This window comes from Elephantulus edwardii, unplaced genomic scaffold, assembly GCF_000299155.1.
Source record: "Elephantulus edwardii isolate Elephantulus edwardi_28Jun2011 unplaced genomic scaffold, EleEdw1.0 scaffold00050, whole genome shotgun sequence".
NCBI classification, from domain to species: domain Eukaryota; kingdom Metazoa; phylum Chordata; class Mammalia; order Macroscelidea; family Macroscelididae; genus Elephantulus; species Elephantulus edwardii.
In genome coordinates, this window is record NW_006399800.1 from 16,121,891 (window position 1) to 16,139,984 (window position 18,094).

At 37.5% G+C, this 18,094-nt stretch overlaps 1 protein-coding gene across 1 annotated transcript in view; it reads right to left on the reverse strand.

The window, feature by feature from the left end:
* The window catches only part of WDR36 (WD repeat domain 36), a 54,029-nt gene extending 36,230 nt beyond the window's left edge, over window positions 1-17,799 (reverse strand). The window contains exons 1-5 of the mRNA XM_006886704.1: window positions 17,638-17,799; window positions 10,591-10,618; window positions 6,997-7,097; window positions 3,960-4,077; window positions 846-978 (exon numbers count right to left, since the gene is read on the reverse strand). Coding sequence (XP_006886766.1) covers window positions 846-978; window positions 3,960-4,077; window positions 6,997-7,097; window positions 10,591-10,618; window positions 17,638-17,799 — 542 coding nt within the window. The remainder of the gene's footprint in view (window positions 1-845; window positions 979-3,959; window positions 4,078-6,996; window positions 7,098-10,590; window positions 10,619-17,637) is intronic.
* Between the last annotated feature and the right edge of the window lie 295 nt (window positions 17,800-18,094).

Sequence of the window (18,094 nt, forward strand, 5' to 3'; positions counted from 1 at the left end):
AAACAGGACTGGAGGAGACTGAACATCTTTCTCCCAATCCATCTCTGGATTTGAACCACTTGCCCTGGGGTTGGGAATCCAATTCCTTATATAAAGCTTAAGATAGGACAATATAGATGGTTAATTTTTGTTTGCTTTGCTTTCTTTAGTGACATCTGAGTCTCCATTATTTTTGTCTAGAAAATTTTCAAATACAGGTATTTTCATTCAATCATTACATTTGCAGTTGATGATAAATGTACTTTCCCCATAACAACCATTTCTAAATGCTAGTACCGCATTAACACTGATTTGTTCTGTCTTTCCCTTCCTTTTCATACCAACAAAAACTAGAAGCTGTTCAGTTACATTCATATTATGTTCTGAAGATTCAGTACTCTACTAGAACCTTCTCTACCACTAGAAAGTTTGCATGGTGCAAAGTCAACACATTTAACTGCTAACCAAAAGGTTGAAGGTTTAAATCCACTCAGAGTTGCTTGGGAAGAAAACCTTGGTGCTCTACTTTTGAAAAACCAGCCACTCTATACAACAGTTTTACCCTGATACCAGGGGTCAAAATTAACTTAATGGCAACTAGTCTGGTTTTGGTTTATGTCTATTCTTTAGATACCGGGTCTGCGGGTGTGTGCATTTTTTTTCCTTCTAGCTATATGCCAGGGTTATATGTCAACTTTCATGAGTATCATGCAGGAACAACAATTCTAGAACCAGTCATATTTATTGAATGCCTTTTAAATAAATATATTAAAGCAGAAAGAACTGAATTCTTTAAGTATGCAGTAGGAGGTAGCAGATTAAAGTAAAATAAGGACTACTTATGTTATTTTCTAAAAAGTACTCACTTGGATTTTATATTCCACAATTGCAGGCTTCCTTGTTCACTGCCAAGAAGTATTTTATTTAAGTAGGTACTCGGGTGCAAAATTGCAGAAATCTTAAATATTGACTTATCAAAAGTCAACTGCAGGTATTCTTCTACAAAAATAAGTTAATAGTTCATAATTATTTCCTTAAAAATAACTCAGAATGTTTTTTACATACTTACATGTTTATCACTTAAAAAGATATTTCAAAGATTTAGATAATAATAAAATTAAAACTTATATGCTAGTCTATAAAAACATTCCTTGAAGAATTAATTTATGTGATAAAGGTGTACTTGTAAACCTAAACTAGACTGTTAAAATTTGTCTGTAGTTCTAGCATTACTAAAAATACTGCTCACTAACAAATTGGTTTACAGAAAAGTCAGGATTAAAAAAATAAAAAAAAAAAAACCAACCCAGAGGTCAGCTTTACTTAAAACATGATCAAGAGGCAGAGCAAACGCTCCAAGTGAAATGTTTACAGTGCTGGCTTTTTTCCAAGGAGTGAGAAGAAAAATAGCTGGAAAGCTGCACGAGCCATTCAAGGATATAAAGTAAGACTACAAAACCTAAGAAGACTTCCATGAAACTTACATCTGTATTTCTAATACATTCCCATGGAACCTTGACTAGGACTGTAAAAGGGTTTATCACCCCTATGCAGCTGAGGGAGGCACAGCCAATTTTCAGTTGCTACAGATGTAACAATTTGCAACACTCAAAGTTTCTGGTATCAATGCATAGTCAAGCTCAAAACACAGACCTAAGTGAAAATAATGCAGATTTTACTTTCGATTGTTGTTGTTGTTGTTATGTGCCATCAAGTTGCTTGCGACTCATAGTGACCCTATATACAAGAGCTCTAAACTCCGTTCTATTCTGTGCAAACCTAGCCATCTCAAACACACTCATTCCTACCACTCCAGTCACAGAATAGATTCATCTCATTGAGGGTCTTCCTCTCCTGTGCCCGTCCCTCCACTCTCCCAAACATGATGTCCCCCTCCAAGAGTCCCTCCTTGCAACATGCCCAAAGTTATGTCAGATGAAGCTTCAGAATCCTTCACTCCAAGGAGCACTCCGGCTTCACCTTCTCCAGGACAAACCTGTTTGTTCTCCTAGCAATCCATGGTATATTCAACACTCTTCTCCAGCACCACAGCTCAAAGGCATCAATTCTCTACCATCCCTATTTACTGTTCAACTCTCCAATGCATAGCACGTAAATGCAAAGACTATATCCTGGATCAGACGCACCTTAGTCCCCAGCCTGACGTTGTTTTTCTTCAGTACTCTTGAAAGGTCCCTCACAGCTAACTTTCCCCATGTAATTCATCTCCTGATTTTCTGGCCGCTGTTACCAAGAGAGTGCTGACTGTGGAGCCAAGTAAACTAAAACTGTTATCTCAATCTCTTCACCATCCATATTGATGATGCCAATTGGCCCAGTGCTGAGAATCTTTGTTTTCTTGATGTTGAGCTTCAATCCGTATAGGAGGTTGCAATCCTTGACCTTCTGTAGCAAGTGCTTCAGGTCCTCCTCAGTTTCAGCAAGCAGGGTTGTTTCATCTGCATAATGCAGGTTGTTGATGATTCTTCCATCAATCCTGATGCCACATTCCTCTTCTTATAGCCCAGCATCTCAGAGGATCTGTTCTGCATACAGATTGAAAAGGTATGGAGACAGAATATATCCTTGACGACCCCCCTTCTTGATTTTGAACCATGTAGTGTCTCCTTGCTCTGTTCTGATGACTGTTTCTTGGTCCAAGTATAGGTTTTGCATTAGCACAATCAAATGTTCTGGAATTCCCATTCTTTTCAGAATCAGCCACAGCTTGTTGTGATTTACACAGTTAAAAACCTTTGCATAGTCAATAAAGCACAGATAGACATTCTTCTGGTATTCTTTGCTTTCTATCAAGATCCATTTAACATTAGCTGTAATATCCCTAGTAGTAAGACCTCTTCTAAATCCAGCCTGCACATCTGGCAGTTCTCTGCTGACATACTGCTCCAAACGTTTTTGGATAATTTTCAGCAGAATCTTGCTTGCATGTGATATTAATGATATTGTTCGATAATCGCCACACTCTGTTGGGTCACCTTTCTTTGGAATGGGAACAAATACCGATCTTTTTCCAGTCAGTCAGCCAGCTGGCTGTCCTCCAGACTTCTTGGCACAACTTAGTGACTACATGCAGGGCAGTGTCTGTTTGTTGAAATATGTCAATTGGTGTGCCATCAGCTTGTTCTATATGTAAATTGCAGTAGCTTTCTGAAGAAAATGTGCTAGCATCAGCATCAACAGGGAACCCACTGGACTGGATGACCTTATTCTCAGTAACCTTATAAAAGGCCTTTACCAACCATCCACACATGGTATACATCTGGAATTTTGTTCCCTACACTTGAATTAAAAAAACAAAGAAAGAGTGACTAATTTGGACAAGGACATGGAGTAAATCCTTCAAAGGCAGTCTCCATGACTTTTAATAAAAATTACAAAATAAAGAAATGAGTTAATCAAGAAGTAAATAAGCTAAAAATATAAACAGATGAAAGATGACCTTAAAAGCTCTAATTCATAGTGGGAAAACTAGGATGTTCTGGCAATAAACTCCTAGTTTGACGATCCATAGTCCCATAAACACAGCACAGGGTCATAAAAATATCCCCGTGAATGGATAGTGAAAGCACAATGTTCTTAGAAAAAAAAAGACTTATGTTCTCAGAAAAAGACTGTATATTTTACAGATTACAGAATCTCCAAGTTTAAATGTAGAATTTCCTTCACTACAAGTAAAAGAACACAAGCCAAGAATTACTCAGGTATAAATATATATAACATTTACTCGAGAAATTTCATCAAACTTGACAAAAAAGCAATAGAAAATATACTAGTTAAGATAAACATACTCAATAGGTTCAAGTAGTTGACCAAAACAGCATACCTTACTTCTTCATAAGTTACAAATTACAAAATTTTATTCTTTTTTTATTACATGTAAAATCTCTAGTATAATCTTCCCATAGACATAAAATTTTATTTACAAAGATAAAACAAAATTCCTAATTCTTACTTCTTACCTTCTGAATATATGTGCCAAATAATAAGAATGCTGTCAGTATCAACAGAGATAATGTGATCTCCAAACGGCTGCAAAAGATGGATTTCTGCCTTGTGACCTCTAAATGTATGTACCACCTACAAATGAAAGTTTAAGAGTTTTCTTTTATTATTCATTCACCATGTAATATTATTCAATATAGCAAAAATCGTGTTATTTTGTAGATGCTAGTACTAGGAGATGCAACCAACTTTTGCTGGTCAACCAAAGTTTGTCTAACAAATAAAAACCAAGTTATTAGACATGCTCAATGACTCTTGTGAATCAACTAGTTCAACAATGTTTCTGTGACTGCCCCTGTTCACTTACTAGCCACATCTCCCTCATACTTTTCTTTCTTTGTCCTTCTTTCCCTTCATTGAGCCTGCCAAGATTGGTCAGCCTTCTTAGGAACTCTCATTGTACAGCCCATAGCAAGCTGTACCACTATCCCAAAGGTTACCTATCTCCAGCAGCTCCATGGGAGAAAGGGCAGTTTCCTTCCATTAAGAGTTTTGTTTTCCTATCCAAGCTGTTTATTGGAAATGTCAACTAGATGTAGGATCAAGTCAGTGTGACATGCTTATCAGTAACAGTAGAAAAATAGAACCAGTGAAAACCTTTGTACAACTGTGATGGTACTCAAAAGAGAAACGGATTGTTTCACAATGCTTCACACAGACGAATTCAAGTTTAGAAGTACCTAAATAAAAAGCTATATATTTCTTTAAAAAACACTAGGTACAATTGAAGCATAAACAAGTTTTACAAAGTACTGGTTATGCAGGTTGTAGAAAACACCTGCATAGGACATGAAATCAGTTTAAGAAAAATTTGTGAGCCTTTAGCATTGAAGGCACTTGACTTATACCAGTAACTGCACAACCACAAGAAATGAATGCAGTGTTTTGGGAGCCTCAGAAACAAAAGGAGGGTTGATATGAATCAGAACTAATGTAGCAGCAGAGAGAGAAAGGGGCTTACAAAGTAGCCCCTGATGGCTCAGCAGTTAAGATTAACAAATAGCAAGGAACTGGGCATCTGTATCTGCTCCCTCAACCTCTGGGGATCAGACATTACAAATCTGTACTGAGAGGTAAAATACACAGTCAGGTCCCTCACCCACTGCATCAGCTCAACTCCATAAAGTCATGTTAAGTGTCTCCTCTAGGAGGCTAACCTCTACAGCTCGCCTATCAGCAAGCTTCCACATGAGAAAGGGGGGTGTCAGAACAAGTCTACTTTGAGGCAGAGTCCTTTACAAGGTGAGTAGCTGCATCTTTCCGTAACTACAGGTCTTTCTCCATGGATTCAATTCTTCTGACCCCAGTATACTATCCTTTTGTTCTCTGGGCCTAGGTATGGTAACAGCTTCCCACAGTGGACAGGCTCTGATGCCTCTTCATTCCTACATTATTCCCCTACATAGATCACATCTATCACAAATTGCTGTTCCTTCATTGAAGTCTCCTTACCTGAATCACTTCGGTAGATAATATCTCTTGTCAGAATCATATTACAAGTCAAGACCAAGAACTAATTTTCTAATGTTCTTCTGCTATGTTGGAAAATCTAAATAGCTCAAGGAAAACAAAAATACTTGACTAAAATTCTGACAATTTTTTTCTTGGCTCTAAAAATCTAAACTTAGAGAAATTACTATCTCCTAAGAAGTTATGATGGAAGGCTCTAGGAACAAATCTTGGTCCTAGTCAAACTCTGGCAAGGACAATAATGCTATTTTTCAGTATCCTCACTACCACTTCCCCTTTCACTCTGGCCTACTTCAACCAGATCACCTCCTTTTCAGTTGTTCCAGAAGAAACATTAAGATTCATGTGGCAGATTTACAATGAGATACCCTCACTCCAGTAGTAGTGGCAAAGTTTAACAGGATAGCCAAGTAGTAAATGTTGGAGATGTGGTGAGAAAAAACTCTTAATACAGTGTTGGTGGGATTGTAAAATGGTACAACCACTCTGGAAGGCAGTGTGGTGCTTTCTCAAAAAGTTGAACACAGAAATTTCATATGATCCAGTTATTCCACTTCTTGGAATATACCCTAAGAGAGTGCAAACTGAGGTTCAAATGGAGACTTGGGCATCAATGTTCATAGAAGAAGGTTCTCACCATCTCAAGAACATGGAAACATCCTAGAAGTCCAATCACAACTGAACAGACTAAGAAATTACAGTACATTCACACAATGAAATACTATGCAGCATGCAGAAGCAATGATTTTGTAAATCACTTCCTAACTGGGAGAGACTAGAGACTATTATGATAAGTGAACTAACTCAGTCCCATAAGGACAAACACTATATAAGATGATTATTGTAGAATGTGTATGAGGATCCAAGAAGGGGAGGAGATTGGGAGCAGAGGGGTGAGAATGGATGGGGCAGGGGGAGAAGGGGGGGGCGGGCAGGCTAGTTAATCATAGGGTAGCACAATATGATGGGTAGGTGAAGGAAATGGCAAAGATCCAGTGTGAAAAACAATACATATGAATTCTGTACGTAAACCAGTATCAAATAAAAAAATTATTTAAAAAAAAAAGAATCATGTGGCAGATTTAATTCTGAAGCTCTCTCATTAGCACTGGAGAAAATAAGATTCTAGCTTTTCTTATACAGGCAGTAAACAACAGCTGCTTAGAAAAGGGGTCAAGAAGCAGTCAAGGTACAAAAAGCAGTTATGTAAACACACATCTAGCAAAAATCTTTTCAAAACCAAGTACTATTCCAACACACCTACAAAACAAAAAGCTCCAGTAATGAGATTTGGCAGGTATGAAAATTGTGAAACATCCAAGTATTTCTGAGAAAATGGACACTGAAGTTTTTAATTATGCCTTACCGAGAATTTGAAAAAAAATCCATGTTCTCTCCTTCCAAGGTATGTATATAACACTATTTTGTAAATTATTAGGAGTACCTTTGGTCCTCTATTATTGTGATAATCAACTACTGAACGAATGGGCAAACAAATTATTAAGATAGGATTATGACACAAACCTCTTTATTACGGGCAAATGCAGAGAAAACATTCCCATATGCAGCAAAGACTAGCCTCTCATCAGCTGCCATACAGCAGATATCCTGTGGAACGGAATTACCTAGGAGAAAAGAAATGAAATGTAAAAGATACAGGCTTTTTTAAGATTGTGGGACCAAACAGAACCTTAACATTCACATTTATATTTTTCATAGCTATAATTAAAAAAGAAAAAGTATACAAATGAAGGAGAAAGCTGAGAATTGGAGTTAGCACTTTGACTTCAGTGTTAACTTTAAATGCAGTTCAATATTTTTTTCTAATTTCTCTTGATATTTCTTTAACCTACCTTTCTCCGAAGTGTTATTTAATTCCAAATTCTTTTCAAATTTACTGAAATCTGTATCAATCTGTTACTGATTTCTAGGTTTATACCACTGACAATACACTTTATATTATTTCCAGTCTTTTAAATTTGTTAAACTGCGTTTAATGGTTCAGGATGTGGTCTGTCTTGACGATTGTAAGCTTAAGAACTATGTATTCTGCTGTTGAATAAAGTATTACTTTACTATCAATTATATGCAGCTGACTGATAGTTAAGGTGAACTATGCCATTACTGATCATTTGTCCCATTATTTTAGATATAGAAAATGACCTTTACCTTCTCTAGAAGGAATGTCTAATATTTGAAGACTTAAAAACCTAATTCTAAATAACAGTAATGTGAATATCTTTTAGAATATCAAACTTGGTAACAACTCAAGGAAAATGTTAAAAAGAAATCAAAACCTGATCTTTAACTTCCCTTTAGACTAACCTAATTTCATATGCTTTTCTATATGCCAACCCATGAAATTTAAAAAAAAAAAAAGGGACTGAAGTATGGCTAGCACTCAGTCATCTCTAAGCAAGTATGCCCATGACAGCTACTTCTAATATGATAGAATTTTATTCATCTTTCACTACATTGAACACACCAGCCTTGCCTCTCAACCCTTTTCCCCCTTTTGTGAGTGAGGGCAGGGGATTATCTTAGAAAAAAAATTTTTTTTCTTTTACATTGTACATCCTAATTTCTATTTTGTTTCCATAATTATTTTCATAAATTTATTATTCATTTCTGAATTAAATTCATGTCACAATACCTTTTTTACTACCTTCTTTCTTCCAAAACATTTGAGTTTACTAGACATACACACTAGATACCTTACTCATTGCCTTAGCTTTTCTAATAAGAATAAACATTATTTTAAGTTTAATTCAGCTAATAATCTTTTTCTAATTTCTCTTAAGACTTCTTTGACTCATTTGTTACTCAAGAGTGTTATTTAATTTTCAACTCTTTGGGGATTTTATATTTATCTGCTGTTATGGTGATGGAAGAAACTTTGAAGAATGTGTAAGATACTCAATGTATCTTGCTACAAAATAATTATTACTTTCAAAGGTAAAAGTAATAACTTTAAAGTGACAGATGTTACCTAAACCAAAAATTAAACCTGTCACTTCCAGGTGTAAGATGAAGCAGTAGCACATATTCCTGATATAAAGCATTGAGAACTCAGCATTAATTCTGTTATTTCTGGCAAATTTTATTTCACTTTAACATAAAAAAAACTTGAGTAATAGCCTCACAAACTTAAGCACATTTTTAAAAGAACTAACGTGTACTCTTCCAAACTGTGGATGGATGTCAGAAAAAGTTTAAAGAATAAAAGAGCCTAAAGAGACATGACAATTGAAAGTAACAATGGTATAGGTAGATGTGCCAAACGTGGTAATGGTTACCCATGGTGGACAGTGTTTGCTTCCCTACTAAAACAAGCCTGGAAGCAGGAGTGGTACCTACCAGCTTGCCTCCGGAAACTCTATGTACGAACAGTGCTCAGGCCTTTCATTCATAGGGTCACTATGAGTCGTCTACAACTCAATGGCAACTAACAACAATAACAACTACGACACAGAGAGAGCTATGATGGCCTAGTGGACAGAAAGTTATGCTACCAAGCCCAAGGTGGGTGATTTTAATCTGCGGCCCTCAGGCCGAGCTCAAATTGTTTTCCTGTCAAACATTCTTTTAGGTGGTATAGCACTACAACACCTAACAACAACAAGATAAAGGTTATTGCCGGGATATTTGGCAAAATCTGAATAAATTACAAGAATAAGATATTGTATCAATGTCAAGTCATAATTTTGAATATTTTACCACAAGGAAACTTCTTGCCTTTGAGACATTTATTTAGAGGCAAAGGACCACCATGTCTGAAACTAACTTATAAATGGGCCAGAAAAAAACCAGTGTATATGTTTGTGAGTAAAGAGAGACAAAGAGGCTCCCCCAGGCGGCTGGGTGGAACAAAGCTTGCGCTCCAATGTCTGCTCATCTGCTGCTGGCCTCCCAGGCGCCTTTCCTCCCCACTTGATGTCATCATGCCCAAGAGGTGAAAGGGACCTGCTGACAGATAGATCCAGGCTTTTGAATGCTAATGGTGAACATCAAACACTCCTGAAAAAACAGAATTCTTTAAAAAGGAAAGCAGAAAATGGATCAGAAGAACCAGAAGAAAAGAAAGCACACAGAGATTACTGAGCTTCATCTGCACAGATGATTAATGGCGATTTACCGGCAAATCAATCTGCATGTAATTATAGTGCCTGGTATCAATATAATTATCAGAATCCCTAGAATTATGGACAGTATTTTCCACCTCTTCCAACCTGATGGGAAGATATAAATTTCAGCTGCTGTGTGTGAAAAGTACAAAAGAACTTTTTTAGTAAGGGATGTAAACATAGCTTGTCATTATTTGATAACTTGTCTTCCCTGTTTTCTGTGTAACATGATTTGTTTAGTAATAAGTAAAAATGTCACTTCATAACTACCACAGATACTATTTCCTACCATTTATAAAATGTACTTTTTACTGGAGAACTATTTTTTTTTATTTTTGCATTAAGTTGTCTAGAATAATTTTGAATGCATTTTCGGCAGAGTTTTGTAATTAAAGGGTAGGGAGAAAAACACAACTGACTGCAAATCATGTTAGTGAAGTAGAAGATTCTGAAAACACAAAAGGGCTAGTTATCAAGGAGTTACCTCCTCTGTAAAAAACAAAACTGATTTTTAACCTTTGCTGACATGACAATTAGTTTGTCTGCTGTTTCAGTTATCCTTGTTGCGAATTTGGTTCTTGCATAAAAAGTACACTATTTAAATACTATGCCTTGGACTAGAGATTATAAGAGAAAGTAGAATGTTTGCATCCTTTAAAATGAAATTACATTGAAAGTATGTTGTTTCAGAAGACTTTGTATTTAGAATACTCATGTAAAACTTGTGAGCAAGCTTTCATTTTTATCAAACTAATCATCTTCATTTTTGTAATAAAACTTAAGACTTATCCAGTAAAAAAAGGAAAAAGAGACAGACAAGGAAGCAAAGGTAGCAAAGCATGCACATCTAGGGAATATGGGTAAGGAGCATAAAGGAGTATTTTGTACCATGATTGCAATTTTGCTGGAATCATTAAATGTATGTAAAAATAATAATTTTATAAAAGGAAAAGAAAGTAAACATTTATAAATTAAGAAAAAAATCCACACTTACTTACTGCAACTAGCCTAAGTTTCTGAACCTGTTAAAAGAAAAAAAAATAACTTTTATTAGCAAAAACAATAACCTAATACATGAAGATCAAATCTTAAACACAAATTAGCCATACTGTTCTTAAAAACAACAAAAGAACCAAAAAAATAAAAAAAACAACAGCAAAACCACCAAAACATCAACTAACAAAAACATACTGTCCATTAGAGGGGCTTGTATTTGATTTTTTCCTATCAGCAACACTAATGGCAGGGGATAGTATGCTTTTTTTGTAAATGCCAAAGATAAATATTTCACACTGTTTATGCAATTTCTGTTGCAACCTCTTTTTTTAAAAAAAAAGTACTTTATTTTATTATATTTTTTGTGTGTACCGTCAAATCAGGTCTGACTGGTACAGATGGAGATTGCCCCTCCTTCTCCAAGAAAGCATCTGGTGGATTTGAACTTTGTGCCTCTGGGATTGCAGTGCAGCTTCTTGCCACTAGGCCACCAGAGCTCCCTTCTGTTGCAACCTCTTAACTATTGGAAGCAAACAGTATGAAACAACACATAAATGAAAGTGCATGGATAGATAAATTCCAAAAACTTTATAAGGAAGTAGATTTTCACATAATTATCACATCATAAAGTAATACTCTCCTTTTGACTTTTATCTATTTAAATATATAGGAGCTCTTTATAGCAAATACCTCATTAAAAAAAAAAGAGCAGTGAGTAAAGTGGCTTATAGGCATCAGTTTGCCAACTCTAGCCTATGGTTACTGATACAGTTTCATTATGTAGGAAAGTTATTTAATCTACCTGTTCCTCAAATATCCCATATGTAAAGTAAGAATTAAAATACCAACTTATTTTATGGTATTGTTGTTGTTGTTTTGTACCGTCAAGTTGCTTGCGAATCATAGCGACCCTATGTACAAGAGCCCTAAATGCTGCTCACTGTGCCAACTCACTGTCTTCGACACACCTACTCCCATTACCCCAGTCACTGAATCAATCCATCTCACTGAGGATCTTTCTCTCCTGCGCTGTCCCTCCACCCTCCCAAACATGATGTCCCTCTCCAAGGATTAGTCCCTCATTGCAACATGCTCAAAGTATGTCAGATGGAGCTTTAGAATCCTTGCCTCCGAGGAGCAGTCAGGTTTCACCCTCTCTAGGATTAACCTGTTTGTTCTCCTTTCAGTCCATGGTATATTCAACACTCTTCTCCAGCACTACAGCTCAAAGGTATGTATCAATTCTCTTTCTGTCATCCTTAGTTACTGTCCAGCTCTCTGACACATTACATGCAATTGCAAAGACCATGGCCTAGATCAGGCACACCTTAGTCTCCAGCCTGACATTGCTAGTCTTTAGTACTCTGGAGAGGTTCCTGACAGCTGACTTTCCCAGTACAAATTGTCTCTTGATTTCCTGGCTGCTGGTACCAAGAGTGTTGATCATGGAACCAATTAACACTGTTAACAATCTCAATCTCTTCACCATCCATAATGATGCTGTCCAGTGGTGAGAATCTTTATTTTCTTGATGTTGATCTCCAATCCATACTGAAGGCTGCAGTCTTTGACCTTTTGCAGCAAGGGCTTCAGGTCCTCCTCAGTTTCAGCAAGCAAGGTTGTGTCAACTGCATAACACAGGTTGTTGAAGAATCTTCCTCCAATCCTGATGCCACATTCCTCTTTTATAGCCCAGTGTCCCAGATGATCTGTTCTGCATATAGATTGAAAAGAAATGGAGACAGAATACATCCCTAATGGACCCCCCTTCTTGATTCTGAACCATGCACTGTCTTCTTGCTCTTTTCTGACAACTGCCTCTTGGTTCAAGAACAGGTTTCACATAAGCACAATCAAATGTTCTGGGATTCTCATTCTTCTCAGAGTCAACCAGTTTGTTGTGATCCACACAGTTAAAAGCCTTTGCATAGTCAGTGAAACACAGATAGACATTCTTCTGGTACTCCCTGCTTTCTGGCAAGATCCATCGAACATTAGCTGTAATATCCCTAACTATGACCTCTGGTAAACCCAGTCTGCACATCTGGCAGCTCTCTGCTGACGTGTTCTTCTAGTCATTTTTGGTTAATTTTCAGCAGAATCTTGCTTGCATGTGATATTAATGATATTTTTCGATAATTTCCATACTCTGGCAGGTCACCCTTCTTTGGAATGGGTAAAAGTATTGATCTCTTGGCTATCCACTTCTGAAATAAAAGGCCTTCAAAAACCCTATGTACACTAGAGCAAACTTAGACCAGCAGACATGGCAACTGAGACTGAGGTCTCAGATATGGAAACACAAACGAGGAGGAATGGCAGTAAGCAGACACTCGTGATTAGAACGTGGAATGTGAGAAGCATGAATGTAGGAAAATTGGACGTTGTTAAAAAAAGAAATGGAATGCATGAATATTGACATAGTAGGTATTGGCAAAGTGAGATGGATTGGCATAGGACATTTTGAATCATATGATCTACAATGCAGGGGATGAAAAAGTGAGAAAAAGTAGGGCTGCTTTCATAATGAAGAAAGTTATTTCTAGATCATTTTATGGTATTGGTATAGAAAATTATTGAGAATTTTTAAGTAAGCCACTTAGAGTTGCACCAAACAGTAAATGCTCAATAAATGATATCATCTATATCACCACCATCACTTACTTACAATTGATTTTGTAAAAGGGTTGGCTGTGTCATCATCTTAAAGGTTATCAAGTCAGTTCCAACCACTGTGCCCCTATGTACAACAAAAAACACCCCGTCCTATTCTGCACCATCCTCATAATCTTGGCTGTGCTTAAACTCATTGCTATAGTCACCTGCCAATCTATTTCATTAAAGGCTTTCTCTTTTTCACCCATCCTTTACTTTTCCAAGCATGAGAGCTTTCCCCAGGGACTGGTCTCTCCTGAGAACATGTACAAAGCAGGTAAGAAGTCTCACCTTCCTTGCTTCTAAGGACCACTCAGGCTACACTTCTTCCAAGATAATCTGTTTACTCTTTTAGAGGTCTACAGAGTGTTCCATTTTTTTCATTTCTTTGCCGTATCTCAACTCAAAGATGTCAACCCTTCTTTTATCTTGCTCGTTCAACACTGTCCAACTTTCACATACATATGAAGCAAGTGAAAATACCACACCTTTGGTCAGGAGTATCCTTGTTCTTCAAGTACTTTAAAGAGGTCCATGCAACAGATTTGCCCATTGCAGTACATTTTTTGATTTCCTGACTGCTGCTACCATTAGTACTGAATGGATATCCATGTACAATGAAATTCTTGAACAACTTCTGTCTTTTCTCCATTTACAATTACACTATTTGTCCAGTTACTAGGATTTTTGTTTTCTTAATGTTGAGGTATAATCCATGATGAAAACTAGAAAGTTTTTATTTTCTTCAGTAATTGCTTCAAATTCTCTTCATTTTCGGTAAGGTTGTGTCACATGCATATCAAAGGCTGCTGTTTCTTCCTCCAATCCTGATGCCACTTTCTTAAACATAGTTCAAATTTTCTAAGTATTTGCTCAGTATAGAGATGGATATATTTGGAGAAGGTACAACCAATATGCTCCTTGGAGGCAAAGATGGTAAAGCTTCATCACATACTTTGGGAACATTTCTAGAAGAGGCTATTCCTTGGAGAGTAACATCATGCTTGGAAATGTGGAGGGACAGCTAAAGAAAGGACAACCTTCAATCAGACAGCCTGACAGTGACTGCAGCAATGGACTCAAGTATGTTAGAGATTGTAAGGATGGCACAGATTAGGACTGGGTTCAGATCAGTTGTTTATAGGGTTGCTATAAGTCATATTTGATCAACAGCACCTAACAACAAGAAAATACAGATTGAATAAGTATAGTGAAAAGCCACAGGCCTGATTTTAAACCATGCAGTTCTGTTTAAACAACTGATTTCGATTCTACCTATAGCTTTTACAAGAGTACAATCAAATGTTCTGGAGTTATCATTCTTCTCAATGATTTATTATTTATTATAAATCATTCTCAATAATTTATTATTATTCACATAGTTGAATGTCTTTGGATAGTCAATTTATAACAAATAAACATCTTTCTGGTTGGTATTCAATACTTTCAGCTAAGATTAACCTGAGATCAACAACGATGTTCTTCCTTTAATGGCTTCTTCTGAATCTATCTTTAGGATGTCATAATAACCATGACCATAGGACAGAGCACATGTGGACGTGGACAAAACTAGTAACTTGCATTTAGTAGTAACATTTTTCTATTTTCAAGTTAGTTTCAGGTTCAAAGTTCATACACGTTAAGTGGCCCTAGCAGTCACAGTTGTTGTTCTTGTGTGTTACTGAGTGGGAACTAACTCATAGCTGAACCTCTAGTGGGTTTTCAGAGAAAGTTAATCTCACTGGGAGGAGATTGTTGTTACTGAACCATGTGCCTTTAGGACTGCAGCAGTTTCTTACAACTAGGCCACCAGAGTTCCCGTAGTAGTATACAGAGCCCACAGGAAATAAGCACTTATATACTATGATGTAATGACTGTTGTTGTCTGCTGCCAAGGCAGAAACAACCCATAGTGGACCCTCTACTGGGTCTTCAGTTGCTATAAATCGCATGGGAGTAGATTGCGCACAGACAGTAGGTGGATTCAAACCACCTGCCTTTGGGTTGACTGCACAACTCCTTACCCACTAAGGCCACGAGAAATTCATCAGTAGTATTAAAACTAGGAGCTCTGTAAAGGTTGACAGGCTTTGAAATTCACTTCCACCAAGATCATAGTCAACAAAACTCTATGGAACAGTTTCACTCTAAAACATGGAGTTAACGATAAATCTGAATAAACAAGATGCAAGTTATGAACAAGTAGCATGTTGCACCACTAATCAAAAGGCCACATGTCTCCGGTGGTTCTAATCTGCCAGCAGCTCAGAAGGAGAAACATGGGGATTTACAGTCTCAAAATTCTACTAGTCGGTCTCTATTAGTCAGATGTGATCAAAAGTACTGAATGAATAATACTGTTCAAACTAGTTGTTAGGTGCCATCAAGTTGTGTACACCCATAATCCTAAGAACAACAGATGTGAACCCTGTCTTATCCTCTGACATCATCAAACTAAGCAGGGGACTTAAAAACATCTTTATTTTAATGTCTGAGTTTCAAGGGATAGATATGCAAATCATTAAATTTGTAACTTATCAGGAAATTCACTGCCAAAACCAAGATTTCAAGCTCTAGGCTTTGAGAAATCCTACTGCTTTCCACTCCACCTCCTTTTTTTGGTTCTTCCACAAACCTTCCCAGGAGTCTTTCTTGCTAACAATACATTTTCACAATTCTTCAAGAAAGACAGCTTCATCAACATGATGCCAGTTCGTTAATAATGGCTATTACCATCCTCTTTCTCATGTGTTCTTACTCTGACAAGAGTTTACATTCTGTTAGAGAAGAAACATATAAGCAACAGACTAAGAAGTTTAATGACTGGTGAAATAGTAAAGAAGAAAAATCACCAATTTCACCAAGCTAGGCCTTAAACAAGTAACCAAATTGTTCTCAGTTTTAGTATTTAATAGTGCTATTGAATACCAATCGAAAAGTGAAACAATGTATTGTATTAGGCAAATCTATTACATAAGATCTCTTTAAAATGTTTAAAGAGTAAAGATTAGTTTTGAAAAGGAAGGTACACTGGACTCAAGTCATAGTATTTTTCAATTGCCTCTTTGCATATGAAAACTGAACAATGAATATGGAGTTAAGAACTGGTGCCTTTGAATAATCATGCTATCAAAAAATACTAAACACACTTTGCCAAAAGAAGAAACAAATCTGTTTTAACAGATACATGTTCATTAAAAGTTTAAGATTAGAAGCCTGCATCTTAAGTACACGATTATATTATCAAAAGGTGCTAGTCCCTGGAGAAGCGTATGTGCTTGGTCAAGTAGAGGTGCTCTGAAAAAAAGAGAATCTCAATGAGTTGTGACATGGGGTCTCACAAAAAAAATTATAAAGAAAGCACGGAACAAGGATGTATTTCATATTGTTGTATTTAAGTCTTTATGAGTCTGCATCAACTTGAAGGCGCACAGTACCAGTGCCAGAAGCAGAGAATAGTAATATATACTAGAAAATGCTTGAAAGCTTAAAATGGCACCATGTTGGATGATGTTGGTATAAAAGAGATTATTATCAAGGGAAGTTTAGAGGAAATAAATATATGTAGTATATGTAAAGAGTCTTCTAGATTATAATTAATGGTGCCCTCACCAATTCTCTTTATGTTGTCAAAATTTCTTAAACAGTGTCACTAATTGCACAATAAAATTGCGAATCTTTCTCATTAAGAACAAGCGGGGAGGGGCGCTTGTCTTAAGTAACTTTACGCCTTTAAGTGAAAGCAGCCAATAAATATTTACTAGACTAGGGAGGTCAGAAGAATTGACGCCTTTGAGCTGTGGTGCTGGAGAAGAGTATTGAATGTACCATGGACTGCCAAGAAAACAAACAGATTCATCCTAGAGAGGGTTAAACCAGGCTACTCCTTGGAGGCAAAGATTCTGGGGCTTCGTCTGACATAATTTGGACATGATGCAAGGAGAGACAGGTCTTTGGAGAGGGACATCATGCTGGGTAGAGTAGAGGGACAATGCAGGAGGGGAAGACCCTCTATGAGGTCGATTGTGACTGGGGTAATCGGGATGGGTGTGTCAGAGGCAATGCGATTGGCACAGGATAGAGCAGGGTTTAGGGCTGTTGTACATAGGGTCGCTATGAGTCGCAAACGACTCGACGGCACATAACAACAACAACGGACGAATAAACTACGATAGCACTCAGAAGTTCTGTGGTACTTAAAACAGTTGGCCTCCGATGTGCAATCCCTGCCTAGTTTGTAAGATCAGCACGTGGATGGTGGAAACGATCAAACAGCAAAAAGGGTTAAGAAAGAAATAAGCACAAAGGGAAATTCTAAGTAAGAAGGGACCCGAAATATCCCCAGGGCCGAACAGAAGGTGGAGAGTAAGCGATGGGAAAATACACTCACGTCGTAGGTATGGAAGCTCTTGCCCACGCAGGTAGTCACATAGAACCGACGCTTCAAGGCGCTGAACCGCACCACGTGTGGAATGTCGTTGCTGAAAAGTCCCAAGGCCCGGAATCCCGCGAACAGCGCACTGGCTGTGCGGCCTCCCCTGCCTGGTTCCATTGCAGACCCCGCCTCAGTTCTTCACCAAAAGGATGCTAATACACAGCATGAACCCGATCCTTCAGCAGCTCTCGCGGCTGAATTCTTAACTCCAGATGGAGAGTCCGGAGCACTTCCGGTACCGCGTGCCAATCACAGTGCAGAGCGTGCCTTCCGTGCAACCTAAAAAGAGATTCCTCTGGAGCGTGCATGAGGGGCGTAACTTAAGTTCCACAGGACCTACGTTCCCAGAGTATTTCCTGGAGGTGCTCCTTTGTTATGTGCTATCGCGACTCATAGCGACCCTATGTACAAG